Source organism: Engystomops pustulosus, chromosome 2 (genome assembly GCF_040894005.1).
Source record: "Engystomops pustulosus chromosome 2, aEngPut4.maternal, whole genome shotgun sequence".
Classification (NCBI taxonomy): Eukaryota; Metazoa; Chordata; class Amphibia; order Anura; family Leptodactylidae; genus Engystomops; species Engystomops pustulosus.
In genome coordinates this window covers 262,607,827-262,633,359 of record NC_092412.1, presented here as the reverse complement: position 1 = coordinate 262,633,359, position 25,533 = coordinate 262,607,827, and the positions used below count along the sequence as shown (strand labels likewise).

Sequence of the window (25,533 nt, the reverse complement as noted above, 5' to 3'; positions counted from 1 at the left end):
GGGTCTCTGAGATGCGGGGGCCGGGTCTCTGAGATGCGGGGGCCGGGTCTCTGAGATGCGGGGGCCGGAGCTGTGATGTGTCTGCAGGTCTCTGAGATGTGGGGGCTGGGGCTGTGATGTGTCTGCGGGGGCCGGGTCTCTGAGATGCGGGGGCCGGGTCTCTGAGATGCGGGGGCCGGGTCTCTGAGATGCGGGGGCCGGGTCTCTGAGATGCGGGGGCCGGGTCTCTGAGATGCGGGGGCCGGGTCTCTGAGATGCGGGGGCCGGGTCTCTGAGATGCGGGGGCCGGGTCTCTGAGATGCGGGGGCCGGGTCTCTGAGATGCGGGGGCCGGGTCTCTGAGATGCGGGGGCCGGGTCTCTGAGATGCGGGGGCCGGGTCTCTGAGATGCGGGGGCCGGGTCTCTGAGATGCGGGGGCCGGGTCTCTGAGATGTGTCTGCGGGGGCCGGGTCTCTGAGATCTGGTGGCTGGAGCTGTGATGTGTCTGCGGGGGCCGGGTCTCTGAGATGTGGTGGCTGGAGCTGTGATGTGTCTGCGGGGGCCGGGTCTATGAGATGTGGTGGCTGGAGCTGTGATGTGTCTGCTGGGGCCGGGTCTCTGAGATCTGGGGGCTGGGGCTGTGATGTGTCTGCGGGGGCCGGGTCTCTGAGACGTGGGGGCTGAAGCTGTGATTTGTCTGCGGGGGCCGGGTGATTTCTCCTACACGGCGGCAGCGGTGGGGCTCCGGGGTGTTGGCGTGAGGTACATGAGCCTAAATAATCCTCTGTACTGTCTCTTCTCACAGGTGTCTCCTGGGCTCAGCGAGAGGTGATGGTCCAGCAGGGGCCCCTGTACCGCACCGTGGGCTCCCACATAACCATCTGGTGCAAGGTGAGGGGTTACCAGGGCCCCTCCGAGCAGAACTTCCAGTACTCCATCTACCTGCCGTCGGCCCCGGACAGAGAGGTGCAGGTGGTGAGCACCCAGGACCCCGGCTTCTCCTACGCCATATACAGCCAGCGGGTGCACAGCGGAGACATCTACGTGGAGCGAGTGACGGGTGACTACACCCTCCTACACATCCGCCAGCTGCAGGATCGGGACAGCGGAGAATACGAATGTCACACCCCCAACACCGACCCCACCTTCTACGGCAGCTACAGCGCCAAAGTCAACCTGAGAGGTAAGTAGCGGGTGCTGCAGCCCATGTGTCTCGGCCATTCAGTCTGCTCCGTGTGCTCTGCCCCTCCCCCCGCTCTCTATGGTGCCCCTCCCCCCTTCTCTCTATGGTGCCCCCCCCCCTTCTCTCTATGGTGCCCCTCCCCCTGTCTTCTGCTCCTCCCCCGCTCTCTATGGTGCTCCTCCCCCTGTCCTCTGCTCCTCCCCCGCTCTCTATGGTGCTCCTCCCCCTGTCCTCTGCTCTTCCCCCGCTCTCTATGGTGCCCCCCACTCTCTATGGTGCCCCTCCCCCCCCCTCACTCTCTATGGTGCTCCCCCCCCTCACTCTCTATGGTGCCCCTCCCCCTGTCCTCTGCTCCTCCCCCTGTCCTCTGCTCTTTCCCCGCTCTCTATGGTGCTCCTCCCCCCCTCACTCTCTATGGTGCCCCTCCCCCTGTCCTCTGCTCCTCCCGCGCTCTCTATGGTGCTCCTCCCCCGCGGTCCTGCTATGTTGTGCTGTGTAGGATTCTGAGCGCTGGTTCTGTGATCCGGCTGCAGTCCGGGTTTCTCGCTATTGATTGCGGTTTCCTCCACACAAACACTTTAGTTCTTAACTAATGATAAGAGGTGGAGCGCGGCCGCAGATGGGGCATAGGATCCATTAGTGGGGGGAGACGAGGCCCCTCCCACATGTGGCCCCATTACCGCCCCTCCCCCGCTCTGCACCGTCCCAGCTGGCACATAAATAGTTAATGAGACATTTTCTGGAAGACTTTACACAAAACCGCAGCTAAGAGAAGGAAACTCTGGGGAATGTGAGAGCGAAGGGTGGCAGCGCCCAGTGCCCGCAGGACCCCTTCATACATCTGCTGCACTGCTGAGGGTTTGTTACAGTAACATCTATAGAAAACTGATGAAAAGCACAAACCCTCCTCCATGTGCTACATCCAATCAGAGCTAATACATCTACACCCCCTCCCTGGCACCAGCCCTCCCCCTCCTCTCCCTGGCACCAGCCCTCCCCCTCCTCTCCCTGGCACCAGCCCTCCCCCTCCTCTCCCTGGCACCAGCCCTCCCCCTCCTCTCCCTGGCACCAGCCCTCCCCCTCCTCTCCCTGGCACCAGCCCTCCCCCTCCTCCCCCTGGCACCAGCCCTCCCCCTCCTCTCCCTGGCACCAGCCCTCCCCCTCCTCTCCCTGGCACCAGCCCTCCCCCTCCTCCCCCTGGCACCAGCCCTCCTCCTCCTCCTGTGCCCTCTCCCTGGCACCAGCCCTCCTCCTCCTCCTGTGCCCTCTCCCTGGCACCAGCCCTCCTCCTCCTCCTGTGCCCTCTCCCTGGCACCAGCCCTCCTCCTCCTCCTGTGCCCTCTCCCTGGCACCAGCCCTCCTCCTCCTCCTGTGCCCTCTCCCTGGCACCAGCCCTCCTCCTCCTCCTCCTCCTGTGCCCTCTCCCTGGCACCAGCCCTCCTCCTCCTCCTGTGCCCTCTCCCTGGCACCAGCCCTCCTCCTCCTCCTGTGCCCTCTCCCTGGCACCAGCCCTCCTCCTCCTCCTCCTGTGCCCTCTCCCTGGCACCAGCCCTCCTCCTCCCCCTCCTGTGCCCTCCTCCTGGCACCAGCCCTCCTCCTCCTCCTGTGCCCTCCTCCTGTGCCCTCTCCCTGGCACCAGCCCTCCTCCTCCTCCTCCTGTGCCCTCTCCCTGGCACCAGCCCTCCTCCTCCTCCTCCTGTGCCCTCTCCCTGGCACCAGCCCTCCTCCTCCCCCTCCTGTGCCCTCCTCCTGGCACCAGCCCTCCTCCTCCCCCTCCTGTGCCCTCCTCCTGGCACCAGCCCTCCTCCTCCTCCTCCTGTGCCCTCTCCCTGGCACCAGCCCTCCTCCTCCTCCTCCTGTGCCCTCTCCCTGGCACCAGCCCTCCTCCTCCTCCTCCTCCTGTGCCCTCTCCCTGGCACCAGCCCTCCTCCTCCTCCTCCTCCTGTGCCCTCTCCCTGGCACCAGCCCTCCTCCTCCTCCTCCTCCTGTGCCCTCTCCCTGGCACCAGCCCTCCTCCTCCTCCTCCTCCTCCTGTGCCCTCTCCCTGGCACCAGCCCTCCTCCTCCTCCTCCTCCTCCTCCTGTGCCCTCTCCCTGGCACCAGCCCTCCTCCTCCTCCTCCTGTGCCCTCTCCCTGGCACCAGCCCTCCTCCTCCTCCTCCTGTGCCCTCTCCCTGGCACCAGCCCTCCTCCTCCTCCTCCTGTGCCCTCTCCCTGGCACCAGCCCTCCTCCTCCTCCTCCTCCTCCTGTGCCCTCTCCCTGGCACCAGCCCTCCTCCTCCTCCTCCTCCTCCTCCTCCTCCTCCTGTGCCCTCTCCCTGGCACCAGCCCTCCTCCTCCTCCTCCTCCTCCTGTGCCCTCTCCCTGGCACCAGCCCTCCTCCTCCTCCTCCTCCTGTGCCCTCTCCCTGGCACCAGCCCTCCTCCTCCTCCTCCTGTGCCCTCTCCCTGGCACCAGCCCTCCTCCTCCTCCTCCTCCTGTGCCCTCTCCCTGGCACCAGCCCTCCTCCTCCTCCTCCTCCTGTGCCCTCTCCCTGGCACCAGCCCTCCTCCTCCTCCTCCTCCTCCCTGTGCCCTCTCCCTGGCACCAGCCCTCCTCCTCCTCCTCCTGTGCCCTCTCCCTGGCACCAGCCCTCCTCCTCCTCCTCCTCCTGTGCCCTCTCCCTGGCACCAGCCCTCCTCCTCCTCCTCCTCCTCCTCCTGTGCCCTCTCCCTGGCACCAGCCCTCCTCCTCCTCCTCCTCCTGTGCCCTCTCCCTGGCACCAGCCCTCCTCCTCCTCCTCCTCCTCCTGTGCCCTCTCCCTGGCACCAGCCCTCCTCCTCCTCCTCCTCCTCCTCCTGTGCCCTCTCCCTGGCACCAGCCCTCCTCCTCCTCCTCCTCCTCCTGTGCCCTCTCCCTGGCACCAGCCCTCCTCCTCCTCCTCCTCCTCCTCCTGTGCCCTCTCCCTGGCACCAGCCCTCCTCCTCCTCCTCCTCCTCCTCCTCCTGTGCCCTCTCCCTGGCACCAGCCCTCCTCCTCCTCCTCCTCCTCCTCCTCCTGTGCCCTCTCCCTGGCACCAGCCCTCCTCCTCCTCCTCCTCCTGTGCCCTCTCCCTGGCACCAGCCCTCCTCCTCCTCCTCCTGTGCCCTCTCCCTGGCACCAGCCCTCCTCCTCCTCCTCCTGTGCCCTCTCCCTGGCACCAGCCCTCCTCCTCCTCCTCCTCCTCCTGTGCCCTCTCCCTGGCACCAGCCCTCCTCCTCCTCCTCCTCCTCCTCCTCCTGTGCCCTCTCCCTGGCACCAGCCCTCCTCCTCCTCCTCCTGTGCCCTCTCCCTGGCACCAGCCCTCCTCCTCCTCCTGTGCCCTCTCCCTGGCACCAGCCCTCCTCCTCCTCCTCCTCCTGTGCCCTCTCCCTGGCACCAGCCCTCCTCCTCCTCCTCCTCCTCCTCCTGTGCCCTCTCCCTGGCACCAGCCCTCCTCCTCCCCCTCCTCCTCCTCCTGTGCCCTCTCCCTGGCACCAGCCCTCCTCCTCCTCCTCCTGTGCCCTCTCCCTGGCACCAGCCCTCCTCCTCCTCCTCCTGTGCCCTCTCCCTGGCACCAGCCCTCCTCCTCCCCCTCCTCCTCCTCCTGTGCCCTCTCCCTGGCACCAGCCCTCCTCCTCCCCCTCCTCCTCCTCCTGTGCCCTCTCCCTGGCACCAGCCCTCCTTCTCCCCCTCCTCCTCCTCCTGTGCCCTCTCCCTGGCACCAGCCCTCCTCCTCCTCCCCCTCCTCCTCCTCCTGTGCCCTCTCCCTGGCACCAGCCCTCCTCCTCCTCCCCCTCCTCCTCCTCCTGGGCCCTCTCCCTGGCACCAGCCCTCCTCCTCCTCCCCCTCCTCCTGTGCCCTCTCCCTGGCACCAGCCCTCCTCCTCCCCCTCCTCCTCCTCCCCCTCCTCCTCCTCCTCCTCCTGTGCCCTCTCCCTGGCACCAGCCCTCCTCCTCCTCCTCCTCCTGTGCCCTCTCCCTGGCACCAGCCCTCCTCCTCCTCCTCCTCCTGTGCCCTCTCCCTGGCACCAGCCCTCCTCCTCCTCCTCCTCCTCCTCCTGTGCCCTCTCCCTGGCACCAGCCCTCCTCCTCCTCCTCCTGTGCCCTCTCCCTGGCACCAGCCCTCCTCCTCCTCCTCCTGTGCCCTCTCCCTGGCACCAGCCCTCCTCCTCCTCCTCCTGTGCCCTCTCCCTGGCACCAGCCCTCCTCCTCCCCCTCCTCCTCCTCCTGTGCCCTCTCCCTGGCACCAGCCCTCCTCCTCCCCCTCCTCCTCCTCCTGTGCCCTCTCCCTGGCACCAGCCCTCCTTCTCCCCCTCCTCCTCCTCCTGTGCCCTCTCCCTGGCACCAGCCCTCCTCCTCCCCCTCCTCCTCCTCCTGTGCCCTCTCCCTGGCACCAGCCCTCCTTCTCCCCCTCCTCCTCCTCCTGTGCCCTCTCCCTGGCACCAGCCCTCCTCCTCCTCCCCCTCCTCCTGGGCCCTCTCCCTGGCACCAGCCCTCCTCCTCCTCCCCCTCCTCCCCCTCCTCCTGTGCCCTCTCCCTGGCACCAGCCCTCCTCCTCCCCCTCCTCCTCCTCCCCCTCCTCCTCCTCCTCCTGTGCCCTCTCCCTGGCACCAGCCCTCCTCCTCCCCCTCCTCCTGTGCCCTCTCCCTGGCACCAGCCCTCCTCCTCCTCCTCCTCCTCCTGTGCCCTCTCCCTGGCACCAGCCCTCCTCCTCCTCCTCCTCCTCCTGTGCCCTCTCCCTGGCACCAGCCCTCCTCCTCCTCCTCCTCCTCCTCCTGTGCCCTCTCCCTGGCACCAGCCCTCCTCCTCCTCCTCCTGTGCCCTCTCCCTGGCACCAGCCCTCCTCCTCCTCCTCCTCCTCCTGTGCCCTCTCCCTGGCACCAGCCCTCCTCCTCCCCCTCCTCCTCCTCCTGTGCCCTCTCCCTGGCACCAGCCCTCCTCCTCCCCCTCCTCCTCCTCCTGTGCCCTCTCCCTGGCACCAGCCCTCCTTCTCCCCCTCCTCCTCCTCCTGTGCCCTCTCCCTGGCACCAGCCCTCCTCCTCCCCCCTCCTCCTCCCTCCTGGGCCCTCTCCCTGGCACCAGCCCTCCTTCTCCCCCTCCTCCTCCTCCTGTGCCCTCTCCCTGGCACCAGCCCTCCTCCTCCTCCCCCTCCTCCTGGGCCCTCTCCCTGGCACCAGCCCTCCTCCTCCTCCCCCTCCTCCCCCTCCTCCTGTGCCCTCTCCCTGGCACCAGCCCTCCTCCTCCCCCTCCTCCTCCTCCCCCTCCTCCTCCTCCTCCTGTGCCCTCTCCCTGGCACCAGCCCTCCTCCTCCCCCTCCTCCTGTGCCCTCTCCCTGGCACCAGCCCTCCTCCTCCTCCTCCTCCTCCTGTGCCCTCTCCCTGGCACCAGCCCTCCTCCTCCTCCTCCTCCTCCTGTGCCCTCTCCCTGGCACCAGCCCTCCTCCTCCTCCTCCTCCTCCTGTGCCCTCTCCCTGGCACCAGCCCTCCTCCTCCTCCTCCTCCTCCTGTGCCCTCTCCCTGGCACCAGCCCTCCTCCTCCTCCTCCTCCTGTGCCCTCTCCCTGGCACCAGCCCTCCTCCTCCTCCTCCTCCTGTGCCCTCTCCCTGGCACCAGCCCTCCTCCTCCTCCTCCTCCTCCTCCTCCTGTGCCCTCTCCCTGGCACCAGCCCTCCTCCTCCTCCTCCTCCTGTGCCCTCTCCCTGGCACCAGCCCTCCTCCTCCTCCTCCTCCTGTGCCCTCTCCCTGGCACCAGCCCTCCTCCTCCCCCTCCTGTGCCCTCTCCCTGGCACCAGCCCTCCTCCTCCCCCTCCTGTGCCCTCTCCCTGGCACCAGCCCTCCTCCTCCTCCCCTCCTCCTCCTCCTGGGCCCTCTCCCTGGCACCAGCCCTCCTCCTCCTCCCCCTCCTCCTCCTCCTGGGCCCTCTCCCTGGCACCAGCCCTCCTCCTCCTCCCCCTCCTCCTCCTCCTGGGCCCTCTCCCTGGCACCAGCCCTCCTCCTCCTCCCCCTCCTCCTCCTCCTGGGCCCTCTCCCTGGCACCAGCCCTCCTCCTCCCCCTCCTCCTCCTCCTCCTCCCCCTCCTCCTCCTCCTCCTGTGCCCTCTCCCTGGCACCAGCCCTCCTCCTCCTCCTGGGCCCTCTCCCTGGCACCAGCCCTCCTCCTCCTCCCCCTCCTCCTCCTCCTCCTTCTCCCCCTCCTCCTCCTCCTGTGCCCTCTCCCTGGCACCAGCCCTCCTCCTCCCCCTCCTCCTCCTCCTGGGCCCTCTCCCTGGCACCAGCCCTCCTCCTCCTCCCCCTCCTCCTCCTCCTCCTTCTCCCCCTCCTCCTCCTCCTGTGCCCTCTCCCTGGCACCAGCCCTCCTCCTCCCCCTCCTCCTCCTCCTGTGCCCTCTCCCTGGCACCAGCCCTCCTCCTCCCCCTCCTCCTCCTCCTCCTCCCCCTCCTCCTCCTCCTCCTGTGCCCTCTCCCTGGCACCAGCCCTCCTCCTCCTCCTCCTGGGCCCTCTCCCTGGCACCAGCCCTCCTCCTCCTCCCCCTCCTCCTCCTCCTCCTTCTCCCCCTCCTCCTCCTCCTGTGCCCTCTCCCTGGCACCAGCCCTCCTCCTCCCCCTCCTCCTCCTCCTGTGCCCTCTCCCTGGCACCAGCCCTCCTCCTCCCCCTCCTCCTCCTCCTCCTCCCCCTCCTCCTCCTCCTCCTGTGCCCTCTCCCTGGCACCAGCCCTCCTCCTCCTCCTCCTGGGCCCTCTCCCTGGCACCAGCCCTCCTCCTCCTCCCCCTCCTCCTCCTCCTCCTTCTCCCCCTCCTCCTCCTCCTGTGCCCTCTCCCTGGCACCAGCCCTCCTCCTCCCCCTCCTCCTCCTCCTGGGCCCTCTCCCTGGCACCAGCCCTCCTCCTCCTCCCCCTCCTCCTCCTCCTGGGCCCTCTCCCTGCTGGTACCTGATCTTTTCGGCAGTGCTCTGCTTTGTCAGGAGTGGAGGTTGCTGTGTGATGTGGCAGCGATGGGTTAATCCCCCCCCCCCCCCCCAGCTTTATTAGATGAGGATGGATTACATCTTCTTATCCTCCCCGGACCCGGACATCAGTACCGGCGTAACCCTTTCATTCCTGCAGAATGTCTGATGCTGGGTTTAGGGTATATTATTGGGGGGGTTACCTCTCTCTTCCCGGCTCCTGGTGGTGGGGCTTGTTGTGGCCCCCGGCTCCTGGTGGTGGGGCTTGTTGTGTTCATTACTTGTGGCCCCCGGCTCGTGGTGGTGGGGCTTGTTGTGGCCCCCGGCTCGTGGTGGTGGGGCTTGTTGTGGCCCCCGGCTCGTGGTGGTGGGGCTTGTTGTGGCCCCCGGCTCGTGGTTATTAGTTGTGGCCCCCGACTCCTGGTGATGAGGCTAGTTGTGGTCATTACTTGTGGCTCCTGGTGGTGGGGCTAGTTGTGGCTCCTGGTGGTGGGGCTAGTTGTGGCTCCTGGTGGTGGGGCTAGTTGTGGCCCCCGGCTCCTGGTGATGAGGCTAGTTGTGGTCATTACTTGTGGCCCCCCCGGTTCCTGGTTATTAGTTGTGGCTCCCGGCTCCTGGTGGTGGGGCTAGTTGTGGCTCCCGGCTCCTGGTGGCCCCCGGCTCCTGGTTATTAGTTGTGGCCCCCGGCTCCGGGTGATGAGGCTAGTTGTGGTCATTACTTGTGGCTCCTGGTGGTGGGGCTAGTTGTGGCCCCCGGCTCCTGGTGGTGGGGCTAGTTGTGGCCCCCGGCTCCTGGTGATGAGGCTAGTTGTGGTCATTACTTGTGGCCCCGGCTCCTGGTTATTAGTTGTGGCTCCCGGCTCGTGGTGGTGGGGCTTGTTGTGGCCCCCGGCTCGTGGTGGTGGGGCTTGTTGTGGCCCCCGGCTCGTGGTGGTGGGGCTTGTTGTGGTCATTACTTGTGGCCCCCGCTCCTGGTCATTACTTGTGGCCCCGGCTCCTGGTGGTGGGGCTAGTTGTGGTCATTACTTGTGGCCCCGGCTCCTGGTGGTGGGGCTAGTTGTGGTCATTACTTGTGGCCCCCCCGGTTCCTGGTTATTAGTTGTGGCCCCCGGCTCGTGGTGGTGGTGGTGCTTGTTGTGGCCCCCGGCTCGTGGTGGTGGGGCTCGTTGTGGCCCCCGGCTCCTGGTGATGAGGCTAGTTGTGGTCATTACTTGTGGCCCCGGCTCCTGGTTATTAGTTGTGGCCCCCGGCTCCTGGTGGTGGGGCTAGTTGTGGCCCCCGGCTCCTGGTGGTGGGGCTAGTTGTGGCCCCCGGCTCCTGGTGGTGGGGCTAGTTGTGGCCCCCGCTCCTGGTTATTAGTTGTGGCCCGGCTCCTGGTGATGAGGCTAGTTGTGGCCCCCGCTCCTGGTTATTAGTTGTGGCCCGGCTCCTGGTGATGAGGCTAGTTGTGGTTATTACTTGTGGCCCCGGCTCCTGGTGATGAGGCTAGTTGTGGTCATTACTTGTGGCCCCGGCTCCTGGTTATTAGTTGTGGCCCCCGCTCCTGGTTATTAGTTGTGGCCCCGGCTCCTGGTGATGAGGCTAGTTGTGGTCATTACTTGTGGCCCCCGGCTCCTGGTGGTGGGGCTAGTTGTGGCCCCCGGCTCCTGGTGGTGGGGCTAGTTGTGGCCCCCGGCTCCTGGTGGTGGGGCTAATTGTGGCCCTCGGCTCCTGGTGGTGGGGCTAGTTGTGGCCCGGCTCCTGGTGATGAGGCTAGTTGTGGTCATTACTTGTGGCCCCGGCTCCTGGTGATGAGGCTAGTTGTGGTTATTACTTGTGGCCCCGGCTCCTGAGCTGTGGCTCCTGTAACCTGGTGTCTTCTGTCCGCAGTGATCCCGGACTCGCTGCTTGTCTCGTCAGCGGCTCAGACCCTCCAGAAGGTTGAGGGGGGCTCGGTGCAGCTCTGGTGTGATGTCTCCCATAGCACCCCGCAGCACACCCACCTATCCGTGTCCTGGTACCGGAGGAATGGCGAGCAGACGGAGGAGGTCCTCACCCTGAGCCGAGACTTCACCCTGAGCCCCGGGGTCTCCTATGCCCAGCGCTTCTCAGTGGGGGACGTCCGGATGGATAAAGTGGGGAACAGCACCTACCGCCTGACCCTGCACAACCTGCAGCCCCCAGACCAGGGCGAGCTCTACTGCCAAGGGACCGAGTGGATAGAGGACCCCGATGGGTCCTGGTTTCCATTGACACACAAGCGATCAGAGGGGTCCGAGGTCATCGTCCAGGCAACAGGTAAAACCTCACGGGTGTTGGGGTCGGGGGGATCTGGCTCGATCATTAGGACATAATCGGTGTCTTTCCTCCAGACAGAGAATTCAATGTTCGCTTGGAGACGGAGCGGCGCACGTACAGCGCGGGGGAGAGTGCCGAGCTCAGGTGCATCATCGAGGCCCAGAATGTGGGGGATCGGATATTTGCCGTGTCTTGGGCTTTCAATAGTTCGCTGGTGGCCAGTCTGAGCCCCGGAGGGGTGGCCGCTCTGACAGGAGACTACAGCCAGAGAGAGGGCCACGGGGAGCTGCGGGTGGCCCGCGACTCCGACTCCATCTTCTCCCTCAAGATCTTTAGACTCCGGCCAGAAGATAGCGGGAAGTACAACTGCAGAGTGACGGAACGGGAGAGGTCGGCGTCCGGGGAGATGGTGGACCGGGACAGCAAGAGGCCGAAGAACATCCCCATCACGGTCTCGCCTCTGAGTAAGTCGCCTCCTGTCCCAATGCTCCATCCTCCCCGGGGGCAGGTCCTCGCTGTCCTGTGCTCCGGTGTTGATGTGGTTTTCCCTCTTTGCAGAGACCTCGGTTACGGTGACGGTGGTGGCCAACGCCAGTTCTGTCCTGGAGGGCTCCCGCATCTTCTTGACCTGCTTGGTGGCCTCGCTGTTCGGTCCTCAGAGCCGCATATCTGCCTCGTGGCACCTGCAGGATGCACAGAACCGCCAGAGAGAGGTGATCCAGCAGGATCGGGATGGTGTGACCTGGGCCAGCCAGGCGTACCGAGAACAAGCCGGTGCCGGAAGTCTGCGCATGGTGAGGTCCGGCTCCGACACCTTCACCCTGGAGCTGGAGAGTAGTCAGCGCCAAGATGGCGGATCATACGAATGCCGCGTCACAGAGTGGCTGCCCAGCTATGACGGAGATTGGCAAAGGCTGGGCGAACGCTCAGCCAGGACCAGCGTGGATGTCACCGCACTAGGTGAGCCACATTCCATATACTCCACTCACATCCAGAGCTGCATCCACACATCTGCTGGAGGCCGATCCTCAGGACTCCACCCACTCAGCGTCATCCCATAGCTCAGGAACATGCCGTCCCCAGACACTGAACAAGCAGCTTAGCGGGATTATACCGGGCCTCCTGCAGCTCTGCTCTGATAGGCTGCTAGGGTGTCAGATCCCATAATGCACTGCACTATTGTCATGCAGTGACACGCTCTGCCCAGACACTGAACAAGCAGCTAAAAGCAAGTGTGAAGACAGAACTAAGGACAAACCCCACAACAGCTCAGCTCCGATCCCATAATTCATTGCATTGAGAAAATGATGAACAAGCAGAGGCCTAACGTCTGTCTGAGCCCCAATAAGACTCCTGCCAAGGTAATAAAGACCCTAAAATTGGGGGCTCGTGCCCCCGATCTGTCATAATCAGAAGAAGGGGTGGGGCAAGGTCCAGAAGAAGGGGTGGGGCAAGGTCCAGAAGAAGGGGTGGGGCAAGGTCCGGGCCGTCTATTATAGTAGAATTGTCGCTGCAGCTCTGGATGTGACTAGAGTGTAAGTCATGATGTTGGGGTGCGCCCATCCTGTGGAGGGGCATGAGCCGGGTGCCCAGCAGCACAGAGTATTTCAGCAGATATTTCGCCCTCTTCCTCCTCCAGAGACGGGTTTTGCAGTGACGGCCATCTCCCGCACCCCCGGCGTCAGCTACTTTGACTCCTTTGACCTCCAGTGTATCCTGAAGCCTCACTACCCGCCCTGGGTGGGCATCTCTGTGACGTGGCGCTTCCAGGCGGCCGGCGGAGGGGAGACCCATGACCTGGTGACGTTCAGCCGCTCCGGTGGGGTCCAGTGGGGAGAGCGGGCCGGCAGCTTCCGGGGTCGCAGCATCGTGGAGAAGGCGGATTCCAGCCACAACGTGCGCCTGAGCGTCAGCCGCGCCAGCGAATCAGAGGCCGGGAAGTACCAGTGCGTGGCCGCCCTATGGAGGAGAGACTACAACTCCAGCTGGAGCCGCCTGGCCGAGAGGACCTCCAACCTGCTGGAGATCAGAGTGCAGCGGCCAGGTAAGACCCCCAACACCTAGGAGGGGCCCGGAGCTGGGGGAGGTCAGAGTGCAGCGGCCAGGAGAGACCCCCAACACCTAGGAGGGGCCCGGAGCTGGGGGAGGTCAGAGTGCAGACACCAGGTGAGACCCCCAACACCTAGGAGGGGCCCGGAGCTGGGGGAGGTCAGAGTGCAGACACCAGGTGAGACCCCCAACAGCTAAGAGGGGCCCGGAGCTGGGGGAGGTCAGAGTGCAGGCACCAGGTGAGACCCCCAACACCTAGGAGGGGCCCGGAGCTGGGGGAGGTCAGAGTGCAGCGGCCAGGTGAGACCCCCAACACCTAAGAGGGGCCCGGAGCTGGGGGAGGTCAGAGTGCAGACACCAGGTGAGACCCCCAACACCTAAGAGGGGCCCGGAGCTGGGGGAGGTCAGAGTGCAGGCACCAGGTGAGACCCCCAACAGCTAAGAGGGGCCCGGAGCTGGGGGAGGTCAGAGTGCAGGCACCAGGTGAGACCCCCAACACCTAGGAGGGGCCCGGAGCTGGGGGAGGTCAGAGTGCAGCGGCCAGGTGAGACCCCCAACACCTAAGAGGGGCCCGGAGCTGGGGGAGGTCAGAGTGCAGGCACCAGGTGAGACCCCCAACAGCTAAGAGGGGCCCGGAGCTGGGGGAGGTCAGAGTGCAGGCACCAGGTGAGACCCCCAACACCTAGGAGGGGCCCGGAGCTGGGGGAGGTCAGAGGGCAGCGGCCAGGTAAGACCCCCAACACCTAGGAGGGGCCCGGAGCTGGGGGAGGTCAGAGTGCAGCGGCCAGGAGAGACCCCCAACACCTAGGAGGGGCCCGGAGCTGGGGGAGGTCAGAGTGCAGACACCAGGTGAGACCCCCAACACCTAAGAGGGGCCCGGAGCTGGGGGAGGTCAGAGTGCAGGCACCAGGTGAGACCCCCAACAGCTAAGAGGGGCCCGGAGCTGGGGGAGGTCAGAGTGCAGGCACCAGGTGAGACCCCCAACACCTAGGAGGGGCCCGGAGCTGGGGGAGGTCAGAGGGCAGACACCAGGTGAGACCCCCAACAGCTAAGAGGGGCCCAGAGCTGGGGGAGGTCAGAGTGCAGCGGCCAGGTGAGACCCCCAACACCTAGGAGGAGCCCGGAGCTGGGGGAGGTCAGAGTGCAGCGGCCAGGTGAGACCCCCAACAGCTAAGAGGGGCCCGGAGCTGGGGGAGGTCAGAGTGCAGGCACCAGGTGAGACCCCCAACAGCTAAGAGGGGCCCGGAGCTGGGGGAGGTCAGAGTGCAGGCACCAGGTGAGACCCCCAACAGCTAAGAGGGGCCCGGAGCTGGGGGAGGTCAGAGTGCAGGCACCAGGTGAGACCCCCAACACCTAGGAGGGGCCCGGAGCTGGGGGAGGTCAGAGTGCAGACACCAGGTGAGACCCCCAACACCTAGGAGGGGCCCGGAGCTGGGGGAGGTCAGAGTGCAGCGGCCAGGTGAGACCCCCAACACCTAGGAGGGGCCCGGAGCTGGGGGAGGTCAGAGTGCAGACACCAGGTGAGACCCCCAACACCTAGGAGGGGCCCGGAGCTGGGGGAGGTCAGAGTGCAGCGGCCAGGTGAGACCCCCAACACCTAGGAGGAGCCCGGAGCTGGGGGAGGTCAGAGTGCAGGCACCAGGTGAGACCCCCAACACCTAGGAGGGGCCCGGAGCTGGGGGAGGTCAGAGTGCAGACACCCGGTGAGACCCCCAACACCTAGGAGGGGCCCGGAGCTGGGGGAGGTCAGAGGGCAGACACCAGGTGAGACCCCCAACACCTAGGAGGGGCCCGGAGCTGGGGGAGGTCAGAGTGCAGACACCCGGTGAGACCCCCAACACCTAGGAGGGGCCCGGAGCTGGGGGAGGTCAGAGGGCAGACACCAGGTGAGACCCCCAACACCTAGGAGGAGCCCGGAGCTGGGGGAGGTCAGAGTGCAGCGGCCAGGTGAGACCCCCAACACCTAGGAGGGGCCCGGAGCTGGGGGAGGTCAGAGTGCAGGCACCAGGTGAGACCCCCAACACCTAGGAGGGGCCCGGAGCTGGGGGAGGTCAGAGTGCAGACACCAGGTGAGACCCCCAACACCTAGGAGGGGCCCGGAGCTGGGGGAGGTCAGAGTGCAGCGGCCAGGTGAGACCCCCAACACCTAGGAGGGGCCCGGAGCTGGGGGAGGTCAGAGTGCAGACACCAGGTGAGACCCTCAACACCCAGGAGGGGCCCGGAGCTGGGGGAGGTCAGAGTGCAGCGGCCAGGTGAGACCCTCAACACCCAGGAGGGGCCCGGAGCTGGGGGAGGTCAGAGTGCAGACACCAGGTGAGACCCCCAACACCTAGGAGGGGCCCGGAGCTGGGGGAGGTCAGAGTGCAGCGGCCAGGTGAGACCCCCAACACCTAGGAGGGGCCCGGAGCTGGGGGAGGTCAGAGTGCAGGCACCAGGTGAGACCCCCAACACCTAGGAGGGGCCCGGAGCTGGGGGAGGTCAGAGTGCAGGCACCAGGTGAGACCCCCAACACCTAAGAGGGGCCTGGAGCTGGGGGAGGTCAGAGTGCAGACACCAGGTGAGACCCCCAACACCTAGGAGGGGCCCGGAGCTGGGGGAGGTCAGAGTGCAGACACCAGGTGAGACCCCCAACACTTTCTCTCAGCCCCCTCTCCCCCCCCCCCCCCCCCCCGTCTGTCTGTCTCTCTCGGCCCCCTCTCTGTCTGTCTGTCTGTCTCTCTCGGCCCCCTCTCTGTCTGTCTGTCTGTCTCTCTCGGCCCCCTCTCTGTCTGTCTGTCTGTCTCTCTCGGCCCCCTCTCTGTCTGTCTGTCTGTCTCTCTCGGCCCCCTCTCTGTCTGTCTGTCTGTCTCTCTCGGCCCCCTCTCTGTCTGTCTGTCTGTCTCTCTCGGCCCCCTCTCTGTCTGTCTCTCTCGGCCCCCTCTCTGTCTGTCTCTCTCGGCCCCCTCTCTGTCTGTCTCTCTCGGCCCCCTCTCTGTCTGTCTCTCTCGGCCCCCTCTCTGTCTGTCTCTCTCGGCCCCCTCTCTGTCTGTCTGTCTGTCTGTCTCTCTCGGCCCCCTCTCTGTCTGTCTGTCTGTCTGTCTCTCTCGGCCCCCTCTCTGTCTGTCTGTCTGTCTGTCTCTCTCGGCCCCCTCTCTGTCTGTCTGTCTCTCTCGGCCCCCTCTCTGTCTGTCTGTCTCTCTCGGCCCCCTCTCTGTCTGTCTGTCTCTCTGCCTGTCTCTCACATAGCTGTTAGCTGTCTCTTCCTCCCCTCCCTGTGCAGTGTATAAGCTGAAGCCATTAGTGAGTCCCCCCGGATGTCTCGTTGCAGTCTCGCTCAGTAATATCCATCACTCTGCACCCAGAAGAGACATTCATGATTATTACAAATGTACAGATCCCCTCCCCCGCCCCTCGCACGCAAGATGATCCGTCTATAGAGACCCCTGTGTATATAGGCTCCTTCTATAGAGACCCCCGTGTATATAGGCTCCTTCTATAGTGACCCCTGTGTATATAGGCTTCTTCTATAGTGACCCCTGTGTATATAGGCTCTTTCTATAGTGACCCCTGTGTATATAGGCTCTTTCTATAGTGACCCCTGTGTATATAGGCTCCTTATATAGTGACCCCTGTGTATATAGGCTCCTTATATAGTGACCCCCGTGTATATAGGCTCCTTCTATAGAGACCCCCGTGTATATAGGCTCCTTCTATAGAGACCCCCGTGTATATAGGCTCCTTCTATAGAGACCCCCGTGTATATAGGCTCCTTCTATAGTGACCCTTGTGTCTATAGGCTCCTTCTATAGTGACCCCTGTGTATATAGGCTCCTTCTATAGTGACCCCTGTGTATATAGGCTCCTTCTATAGTGACCCCTGTGTATATAGGCTCCTTCTATAGAGACCCCCGTGTATATAGGCTCCTTCTATAGAGACCCCTGTGTATATAGGCTCTTTCTATAGTGACCCCTGTGTATATAGGCTCCTTCTATAGAGACCCCCGTGTATATAGGCTCCTTATATAGTGACCCCTGTGTATGTAGGCTCCTTCTATAGTGACCCCTGTGTATATAGGCTCCTTCTATAGAGACCCCCGTGTATATAGGCTCCTTCTATAGAGACCCCTGTGTATATAGGCTCCTTCTATAGAGACCCCCGTGTATATAGGCTCCTTATATAGAGACCCCTGTGTATATAGGCTCCTTATATAGTGACCCCTGTGTGTATAGGCTCCTTCTATAGTGACCCCCGTGTATATAGGCTCATTCTATAGTGACCCCTGTGTATATAGGCTCTTTCTATAGTGACCCCTGTGTATATAGGCTCCTTATATAGTGACCCCTGTGTATATAGGCTCTTTCTATAGTGACCCCCGTGTATATAGGCTCCTTATATAGTGACCCCTGTGTATATAGGCTCTTTCTATAGTGACCCCCGTGTATATAGGCTCCTTATATAGTGACCCCTGTGTATATAGGCTCCTTATATAGTGACCCCTGTGTATATAGGCTCCTTCTATAGAGACCCCCGTGTATATAGGCTCCTTATATAGTGACCCCTGTGTATATAGGCTCCTTCTATAGAGACCCCCGTGTATATAGGCTCCTTATATAGAGACCCCTGTGTATATAGGCTCCTTATATAGTGACCCCTGTGTGTATAGGCTCCTTCTATAGTGACCCCCGTGTATATAGGCTCATTCTATAGTGACCCCTGTGTATATAGGCTCTTTCTATAGTGACCCCTGTGTATATAGGCTCCTTATATAGTGACCCCTGTGTATATAGGCTCTTTCTATAGTGACCCCCGTGTATATAGGCTCCTTATATAGTGACCCCTGTGTATATAGGCTCTTTCTATAGTGACCCCCGTGTATATAGGCTCCTTATATAGTGACCCCTGTGTATATAGGCTCCTTATATAGTGACCCCTGTGTATATAGGCTCCTTATATAGTGACCCCTGTGTATATAGGCTCCTTCTATAGTGACCCCTGTGTATATAGGCTCCTTCTATAGAGACCCCCGTGTATATAGGCTCCTTCTATAGAGACCCCCGTGTATATAGGCTCCTTCTATAGAGACCCCCGTGTATATAGGCTCCTTATATAGTGACCCCTGTGTATATAGGCTCCTTATATAGTGACCCCCGTGTATATAGGCTCCTTCTATAGTGACCCCTGTGTATATAGGCTCCTTCTATAGTGACCCCCGTGTATATAGGCTCCTTCTATAGTGACCCCTGTGTATATAGGCTCCTTCTATAGTGACCCCTGTGTATATAGGCTCCTTCTATAGTGACCCCTGTGTATATAGGCTCCTTCTATAGTGACCCCTGTGTATATAGGCTCCTTATATAGTGACCCCTGTGTATATAGGCTCCTTATATAGTGACCCCCGTGTATATAGGCTCCTTATATAGTGACCCCCGTGTATAAAGGCTCCTTCTATAGTGACCCCCGTGTATATAGGCTCCTTATATAGTGACCCCCGTGTATATAGGCTCCTTATATAGTGACCCCCGTGTATATAGGCTCCTTCTATAGTGACCCCCGTGTATATAGGCTACTTCTATAGTGACCCCCGTGTATATAGGCTCCTTATATAGTGACCCCCGTGTATATAGGCTCCTTATATAGTGACCCCTGTGTATGTAGGCTCCTTCTATAGTGACCCCCGTGTATATAGGCTCCTTCTATAGTGACCCCTGTGTATGTAGGCTCTTTCTATAGTGACACCTGTGTATATAGGCTCCTTCTATAGTGACCCCTGTGTATATAGGCTCCTTCTATAGAGACCCCTGTGTATATAGGCTCCTTCTATAGAGACCCCTGTGTATATAGGCTCCTTTATATAGTGATCCCCGTGTATATAGGCTACTTCTATAGTGACCCCCGTGTATATAGGCTCCTTATATAGTGACCCCCGTGTATATAGGCTCCTTATATAGTGACCCCTGTGTATGTAGGCTCCTTCTATAGTGACCCCTGTGTATATAGGCTCCTTCTATAGTGACCCCTGTGTATATAGGCTCTTTCTATAGTGACACCTGTGTATATAGGCTCCTTCTATAGTGACCCCTGTGTATATAGGCTCCTTCTATAGAGACCCCTGTGTATATAGGCTCCTTCTATAGAGACCCCTGTGTATATAGGCTCCTTCTATAGAGACCCCCGTGTATATAGGCTCCTTCTATAGAGACCCCCGTGTATATAGGCTCCTTCTATAGTGACCCCTGTGTATATAGGCTCTTTCTATAGTGACACCTGTGTATATAGGCTCCTTCTATAGTGACCCCTGTGTATATAGGCTCCTTCTATAGAGACCCCTGTGTATATAGGCTCCTTCTATAGAGACCCCTGTGTATATAGGCTCCTTCTATAGAGACCCCTGTGTATATAGGCTCCTTCTATAGAGACCCCTGTGTATATAGGCTCCTTCTATAGAGACCCCCTGTGTATATAGGCTCCTTCTATAGTGACCCCTGTGTATATAGGCTCCTTATATAGTGACCCCTGTGTATATAGGCTCTTTCTATAGTGACCCCCGTGTATATAGGCTCCTTCTATAGAGACCCCTGTGTATATAGGCTCCTTCTATAGAGACCCCCGTGTATATAGGCTCCTTCTATAGAGACCCCCTGTGTATATAGGCTCCTTCTATAGTGACCCCTGTGTATATAGGCTCCTTCTATAGTGACCCCTGTGTATATAGGCTCCTTTATATAGTGATCCCAGTGTATATAGGCTCTTTCTATAGTGACCCCTGTGTATATAGGCTCCTTCTATAGTGACCCCTGTGTATATAGGCTCCTTCTATAGTGACCCCTGTGTATATAGGCTCCTTCTATAGTGACCCCTGTGTATATAGGCTCCTTTATATAGTGATCCCAGTGTATATAGGCTCTTTCTATAGTGACCCCTGTGTATATAGGCTCCTTCTATAGTGACCCCTGTGTATATAGGCTCTTTCTATAGTGACCCTGGTGTACAGTGTATACAGGATTGTAGTCTGGCGGCCCCTGTATACATATAAGGTCCTCCTGTAGTATATAGAGCTCTGTATATATGGGCTGATTCATTTACATAATGTGCCCATTGCATCCTGGTCCTGCTGGCCCTCATTTGCATAATCTGAGCCTCTCCGGGGGGATCTTCTCCCGTCTCCCTATTTCTATACCGTCCTCCGCCTCGTACGCCCACTCCTCGGGACTCGGTGCCGGCAGTTCCCCTGGAAACGTGGCTCTCCTTAGCAACCGTTGCCTGGGAAGAAGGTGATGGGAATTCACAGGTCTCGCTATCAATGGAAACACGGAGATGGAGGCCACCCAGCTTTCCCAGGCTCCTGATCACGGCTGTCCGTCCTGTGACGGGGCTCATTCTGTCTTTCAGTGGCGCGGTTGCAGGTCAGTAAGGTGAAGCGCTCGGTGTCGGTTCTGGAGGGATCCGCGGTGACCCTGAGCTGCCCCCTTCGCTCTCAGAGCGGCCCGGATTCGCGCTTCTCGGTGCTGTGGTTCGCTCAGGAGCCCTCGGGGGCTGACGGGAGGCTGATTGTGCGCAGCGGAGCCGGCATGGAGTACGGCACATACGCAGAGGAGGCCGACCTGAAGGAGCGGGTGCAGCTGGAGGAGCTGACCTCCGGAAACTACACCCTGACCCTGCTGCGGGCACAGCGCGAGGACAGCGGCAGCTACTACTGCCAGGTGGAGGAGTGGGTGCTGGACCCCAACCAGGCCTGGTACCAGCTGGCCAAGGACGCCTCGGGGCTCACAGAGGTCAACGTCAGGATGCCAGGTGAGGAATGCTAATACTGGGGGTGAAAGGGGTAGGCATCAGGTGGGCGGATCCACAGCATGGACAAGCGGGGGATGGGGGGTGTAGGCCAATCTATATGAAGACACAAGGGGCTGGTAATGTAGGTGGGTGGGTGGGTGTTGGTGCCTAGTTGACCCTCGTTCCCTTCTCCCCCACAGATAATAACCTGCATGTGACTCAGCTCCCTCAAAACATTTCCTCCTTGGAGGGGGAGAGCTTCACGGTCAGGTGCCAGGTGCTGAACCGTACGCTGGCGCAGTCCCGCCTGTCCCTGGAGTGGTTGGTGTGGAGGGCAGGAGAGCCGGAGAGGAGGACCCTGGCCCGATTCTCCCCAGATGGTGTCACCCTGCCCCCCAGTGATGAGGGAGAGCCCAGCAGACTTCACCTCTGGCAGCCATCGCCCGGGCTCTACACCCTCACCCTGCAGCGGGCCGAGGAGCAGGACAGCGGAGCCTATAGCTGCCGGGTACAGGAATGGCTGCAGGACCCTCGGGGACAGTGGTACAAGCGGGCGGATGAGCGATCGGCTGCCACCTACGTCAGTGTGCGGCGCCCAGGTGACCCCCGTGTCCATGTATCCGTGCAGTCGCCTTTTTCTTCTCCTTTTAACCCCATCTTGTCTCCCCCACAGAAGCCGACCTGCTGCTGGACACGGCCCCCCTCAATGTGTCGGTGCCGGACGGTGAGCACTTCACCCTGGACTGCACCATCTTGTCCCGCTCTCAGCCCGGCTCCCAGCTGGCCGTCTCCTGGTCCTTCCACGGTGCCAATCGAGGGGCCGAAGCCGAGACTATCCTGACCACTGAGCGCTCTGGGGTGTGGCGGCCTCTCGCCCCGCGCTGGGAGGGACGTCTGCAGCAGATCCAGCTCTCCCCCACCATGTACAAGCTGCGGATCCCTCAGGCCAAGCCCACAGACTCCGGGAACTACACCTGCTCCGTCCAGGAGTGGATGATGGGGCCCCGCGGGGACTGGTACCTGCTGGCACAGGAGGAAAGCCTGATCGGATGGGTCACCGTGCAGAGCAAGGGTAAGGAGGGGGCAGATGGGTCACACTGGGGGTAACCCACCTCACTATGTCTCCAGGCACATTAAAGGGGTTTATGACCCCCCTGTAGCTCCGTGAAGGGCTCCGCAGCGGATCTTATTCCCTGTGATCTGGTCCTGAAGACGCCATGTTGGTTGCTGATGGGGATGTTAGTCGTCATGGACACAATGAGAACCAGATGGAGAACCTGCTCCATGTGGGAGTTTTTGATTGTTCCTTCTATTCTGCAGCTTGGCTCCGGCCCATAATGCACCGCTCTCTTCTGCAAGGCATTGTGGGTACTGTGCTCAACTGTAGCTGCAGCTCTAGATGTGACTAGAGTAACCTATGTTTTGATGCGTCAGACCTTCTCCCGTGACCCTCATCGTCATCCATGTTGTTTTCTTCCAGAGTCCAACTTACAGTCAGTCATCTGCTCCAACGACGCCCTCTTCTACCTGGTCTTCTTCTACCCCTTCCCCATCTTCGGCATCCTCATCATCACCATCCTCCTCGTCAGGTTCCGCAGTCGACCGTCCAGTAAGACCGGCGAAGGCAAAAATGGCGTCCCGCTGTTATGGATCAAGGAGCCGCACCTAAATTATTCTCCCACCTGCCTGGAGCCGCCGGTGCTCAGCATCCACCCGGGCACCATTGACTAGACGCAGAGGCGCTGCAGCAGCTGCACTTATTTCAGCCTAGGGGAAAGCGGGCGACTGAGGCAGGACCCGGGGACAATTGTGCTGGGCCCCGGAACATTTCCCCTGGCCTCAGCCAAAGCTTTGTATATCTGCTCCCTGGAAAGACGGGGGACCCTAGTGGGGCGCTGCGGCGGCCATGGTGGTCCCACCCGCTTCTCTTTCGGATGACTTGCTGACAGCGCCCCCTGCTCTGGCAGTGGGGGGGAGTGGGGATGAGATTGTATCATTTCTTCTAATAAGTGCATTTCACCCACATGAGCCGTGTGTGTGGCCCCGGGGCCCCTGGAGCCGCAGACCTGCGCCATGACGTGTCTGTTGAATGCCGTGCAGAGTATTTTGTATGCGCCCATCTGTATTGGGCCCCGCTCTGCCTGTGGATCGTTACTTTTTGATGTACACCACGTTTTTAACCCTTGATATTTCCTGTAAGTTTCTTTGTTGCACTGAGGGATTATGGGTTGAGCGCTGGATGGCGGCGCCGCCGGAAGGATCGATTATGTAATATTACACTCCAGGAGTGAAAGTGTTAATGGAGGGGTTTCGGCGGTCGGTGACTTGTACACACAACATTGGCCCAGTCTTTCTCGCAGCGGCCATCTTGGATCCAGTGGCGCAGGATGACTCTGACTTCATGGACGCAGGCGCCTCCTGCCGGGAATTGTCTTCCTTTTTGTAATATTTGCAGTCCCACAATCTCACGGGTGTCACAGCCCATTCACCAAATCCAGCGAAGCCGCCTGTGAAGTTGTAGCGCGGTGTGTACAGGACTGTAGGCTCCGCCGACCGCTCGCCCCTCCGCATTTTGTGATATGTTGCACTGAGCTTGTTTTATATGATCTTCATTTGACAACAGTAAAGTCCATGTTCTGTTACCTCTTGGTGGGCGCGTCTTTACTGAGACGGGGAGCGCGCCGGGCCAACGCCCAGAGGGAGGGAACGTGCCTGGAGAGGGCCCGCGTCCAGAGGGAGGGAGCGCGCCGGGCCAACGCCCAGAGGGAGGGAACGTGCCTGGAGAGGGCCCGCGTCCAGAGGGAGGGAGCGCGCCGGGCCCGCGTCCAGAGGGAGGGAGCGCGCCGGGGATTACAGAGGGAACGCTCTGGGGCCTACGTCCAGAAGCAGGGAGGGTGCCGGGACCGACAAGCAGAGGGGGGGAGCCTTAAGATGTATAAAGAAGACTGGGAGAACCTCCAGAGATAAAGAGTTACTGGAAGAGTCACAGAGAGACATCAGCAGGTTTTACCAGTCTCCTTATCTCTGCTACAACCTGCTGATGTCTCTCTGTGACTCTTCCAGTAACTCTTTATCTCTGGAGGTTCCTCCGTTCTTCTCTGTACATCTAGAGGCTGGAGCTTCCTCCATTCTTCTCTGTACATCTAGAGGCTGGAGCTTCCTCCATTCTTCTCTGTACATCTAGAGGCTGGAGGTTCCTCCATTCTCCTCTGTACATCTAGAGGCTGGAGGTTCCTCCATTCCTCTCTGTACATCTAGAGGCTGGAGGTTCCTCCATTCTTCTCTGTACATCTAGAGGCTGGAGGTTCCTCCATTCTCCTCTGTACATCTAGAGGCTGGAGGTTCCTCCATTCTTCTCTGTACATCTAGAGGCTGGAGGTTCCCCCATTCTTCTCTGTACATCTAGAGGCTGGAGGTTCCTCCCATTCTTCTCTGTACATCTAGAGGCTGGAGGATCCCCCATTCTTCTCTGTACATCTAGAGGCTGGAGGTCCCCCCATTCTTCTCTGTACATCTAGTGGCTGGAGGTTCCTCCATTCTTCTCTGTACATCTAGAGGCTGGAGGTTCCCCCATTCTTCTCTGTACATCTAGAGGCTGGAGGTTCCCCCCATTCTTCTCTGTACATCTAGAGGCTGGAGGTTCCCCCATTCTTCTCTGTACATCTAGAGGCTGGAGGTTCCCCCATTCTTCTCTGTACATCTAGAGGCTGGAGGTTCCTCCATTCTTCTCTGTACATCTAGAGGCTGGAGGTTCCCCCATTCTTCTCTGTACATCTAGAGGCTGGAGGTTCCCCCATTCTTCTCTGTACATCTAGAGGCTGGAGGTTCCTCCCATTCTTCTCTGTACATCTAGAGGCTGGAGGTTCCCCCATTCTTCTCTGTACATCTAGAGGCTGGAGGTTCCCCCATTCTTCTGTGTACATCTAGAGGCTGGAGGTTCCCCCATTCTTCTCTGTACATCTAGAGGCTGGAGGTTCCTCCATTCTTCTCTGTACATCTAGAGGCTGGAGGTTCCCCCATTCTTCTCTGTACATCTAGAGGCTGGAGGTTCCCCCATTCTTCTGTGTACATCTAGAGGCTGGAGGTTCCCCCCATTCTTCTGTGTACATCTAGAGGCTGGAGGTTCCCCCATTCTTCTCTGTACATCTAGAGGCTGGAGGTTCCCCCATTCTTCTCTGTACATCTAGAGGCTGGAGGTTCCCCCATTCTTCTCTGTACATCTAGAGGCTGGAGGTTACCCCATTCTTCTCTGTACATCTAGAGGCTGGAGGTTCCCCCATTCTTCTCTGTACATCTAGAGGCTGGAGGTTCCCCCCATTCTTCTGTGTACATCTAGAGGCTGGAGGTTCCCCCATTCTTCTCTGTACATCTAGAGGCTGGAGGTTCCCCCATTCTTCTCTGTACATCTAGAGGCTGGAGGTTCCCCCATTCTTCTCTGTACATCTAGAGGCTGGAGGTTCCCCCATTCTTCTCTGTACATCTAGAGGCTGGAGGTTCCCCCCATTCTTCTCTGTACATCTAGAGGCTGGAGGTTCCCCCATTCTTCTCTGTACATCTAGAGGCTGGAGGTTCCCCATTCTTCTGTGTACATCTAGAGGCTGGAGGTTCCCCATTCTTCTGTGTACATCTAGAGGCTGGAGGTTCCCCCATTCTTCTGTGTACATCTAGAGGCTGGAGGTTCCCTCATTCTTCTCTGTACATCTAGAGGCTGGAGGTTCCCCCATTCTTCTCTGTACATCTAGAGGCTGGAGGTTCCCCCATTCCTCTCTGTACATCTAGAGGCTGGAGGTTCCCCCATTCTTCTCTGTACATCTAGAGGCTGGAGGTTCCCCCATTCTTCTCTGCACATCTAGAGGCTGGAGGTTCCCCCATTCTTCTGGGCTGGGTGTTTATGATGCTGTTTGTTCTCTTAAACTTCCTTTCCAGATCTTCTCTATTTATGAGGAGACCATCGCACTCTGGATATTTAGTATTTTCGTCCCTCGTGATCCGGGACAAATCAGAATGTTTGGTAACTTGTTGATATCTGCAGCATAAGATCTGTCCATGGATTGGGGGATGGGATAAGGGGCCCCACCTCGGGGGCAGCTCATGTGACTCCCCCATGATCCTCCTGGGCCCGGGGCGATCGCAGTGACCTCACCAGTTCCGTGTTTCTTGAAGCCGTGGCCCCCGGACGCTTGTGTGATATAAATAGATAATGATCTGACAGTGAGATCCGCAGAATACAAAACATCTCACACTCCACAACCTTCCTTTATAACCTTGAAAAAAAACAAGCAATTAGATGAAGAGACGAGAGAAGTGCAGATCCCGGGCCCCAGGGGCCCCCAGCCGCTCCTTCATGAGATATTAAAC

General features: G+C 60.6%; 1 protein-coding gene across 1 annotated transcript; it reads left to right on the top strand.

Moving 5' to 3' along the window:
* Window positions 1-772: 772 nt before the first annotated feature.
* Window positions 773-22,817, top strand: IGSF3 (immunoglobulin superfamily member 3). The gene is made up of 9 exons (XM_072139007.1): window positions 773-1,162; window positions 9,969-10,376; window positions 10,451-10,840; window positions 10,935-11,336; window positions 12,016-12,420; window positions 19,795-20,196; window positions 20,376-20,774; window positions 20,849-21,247; window positions 21,656-22,817. Exons 1-9 carry the CDS (start codon window positions 811-813, stop codon window positions 21,904-21,906), a joined length of 3,408 nt encoding a protein of 1,135 aa, XP_071995108.1. The 5' UTR covers window positions 773-810; the 3' UTR covers window positions 21,907-22,817.
* The last annotated feature ends 2,716 nt before the right edge of the window (window positions 22,818-25,533 follow it).

Excerpts from the sequence above, each read along its gene's own strand:
- IGSF3 (XM_072139007.1), top strand. The coding sequence starts at position 811 with ATGGTCCAGCAGGGGCCCCTGTACCGCACCGTGGGCTCCCACATAACC. Across the intron at positions 10,841-10,934 it reads CATCACGGTCTCGCCTCTGA|AGACCTCGGTTACGGTGACG; the intron begins GTAAGTCGCCTC and ends CCCTCTTTGCAG. Across the intron at positions 20,197-20,375 it reads GGTCAACGTCAGGATGCCAG|ATAATAACCTGCATGTGACT; the intron begins GTGAGGAATGCT and ends TCTCCCCCACAG.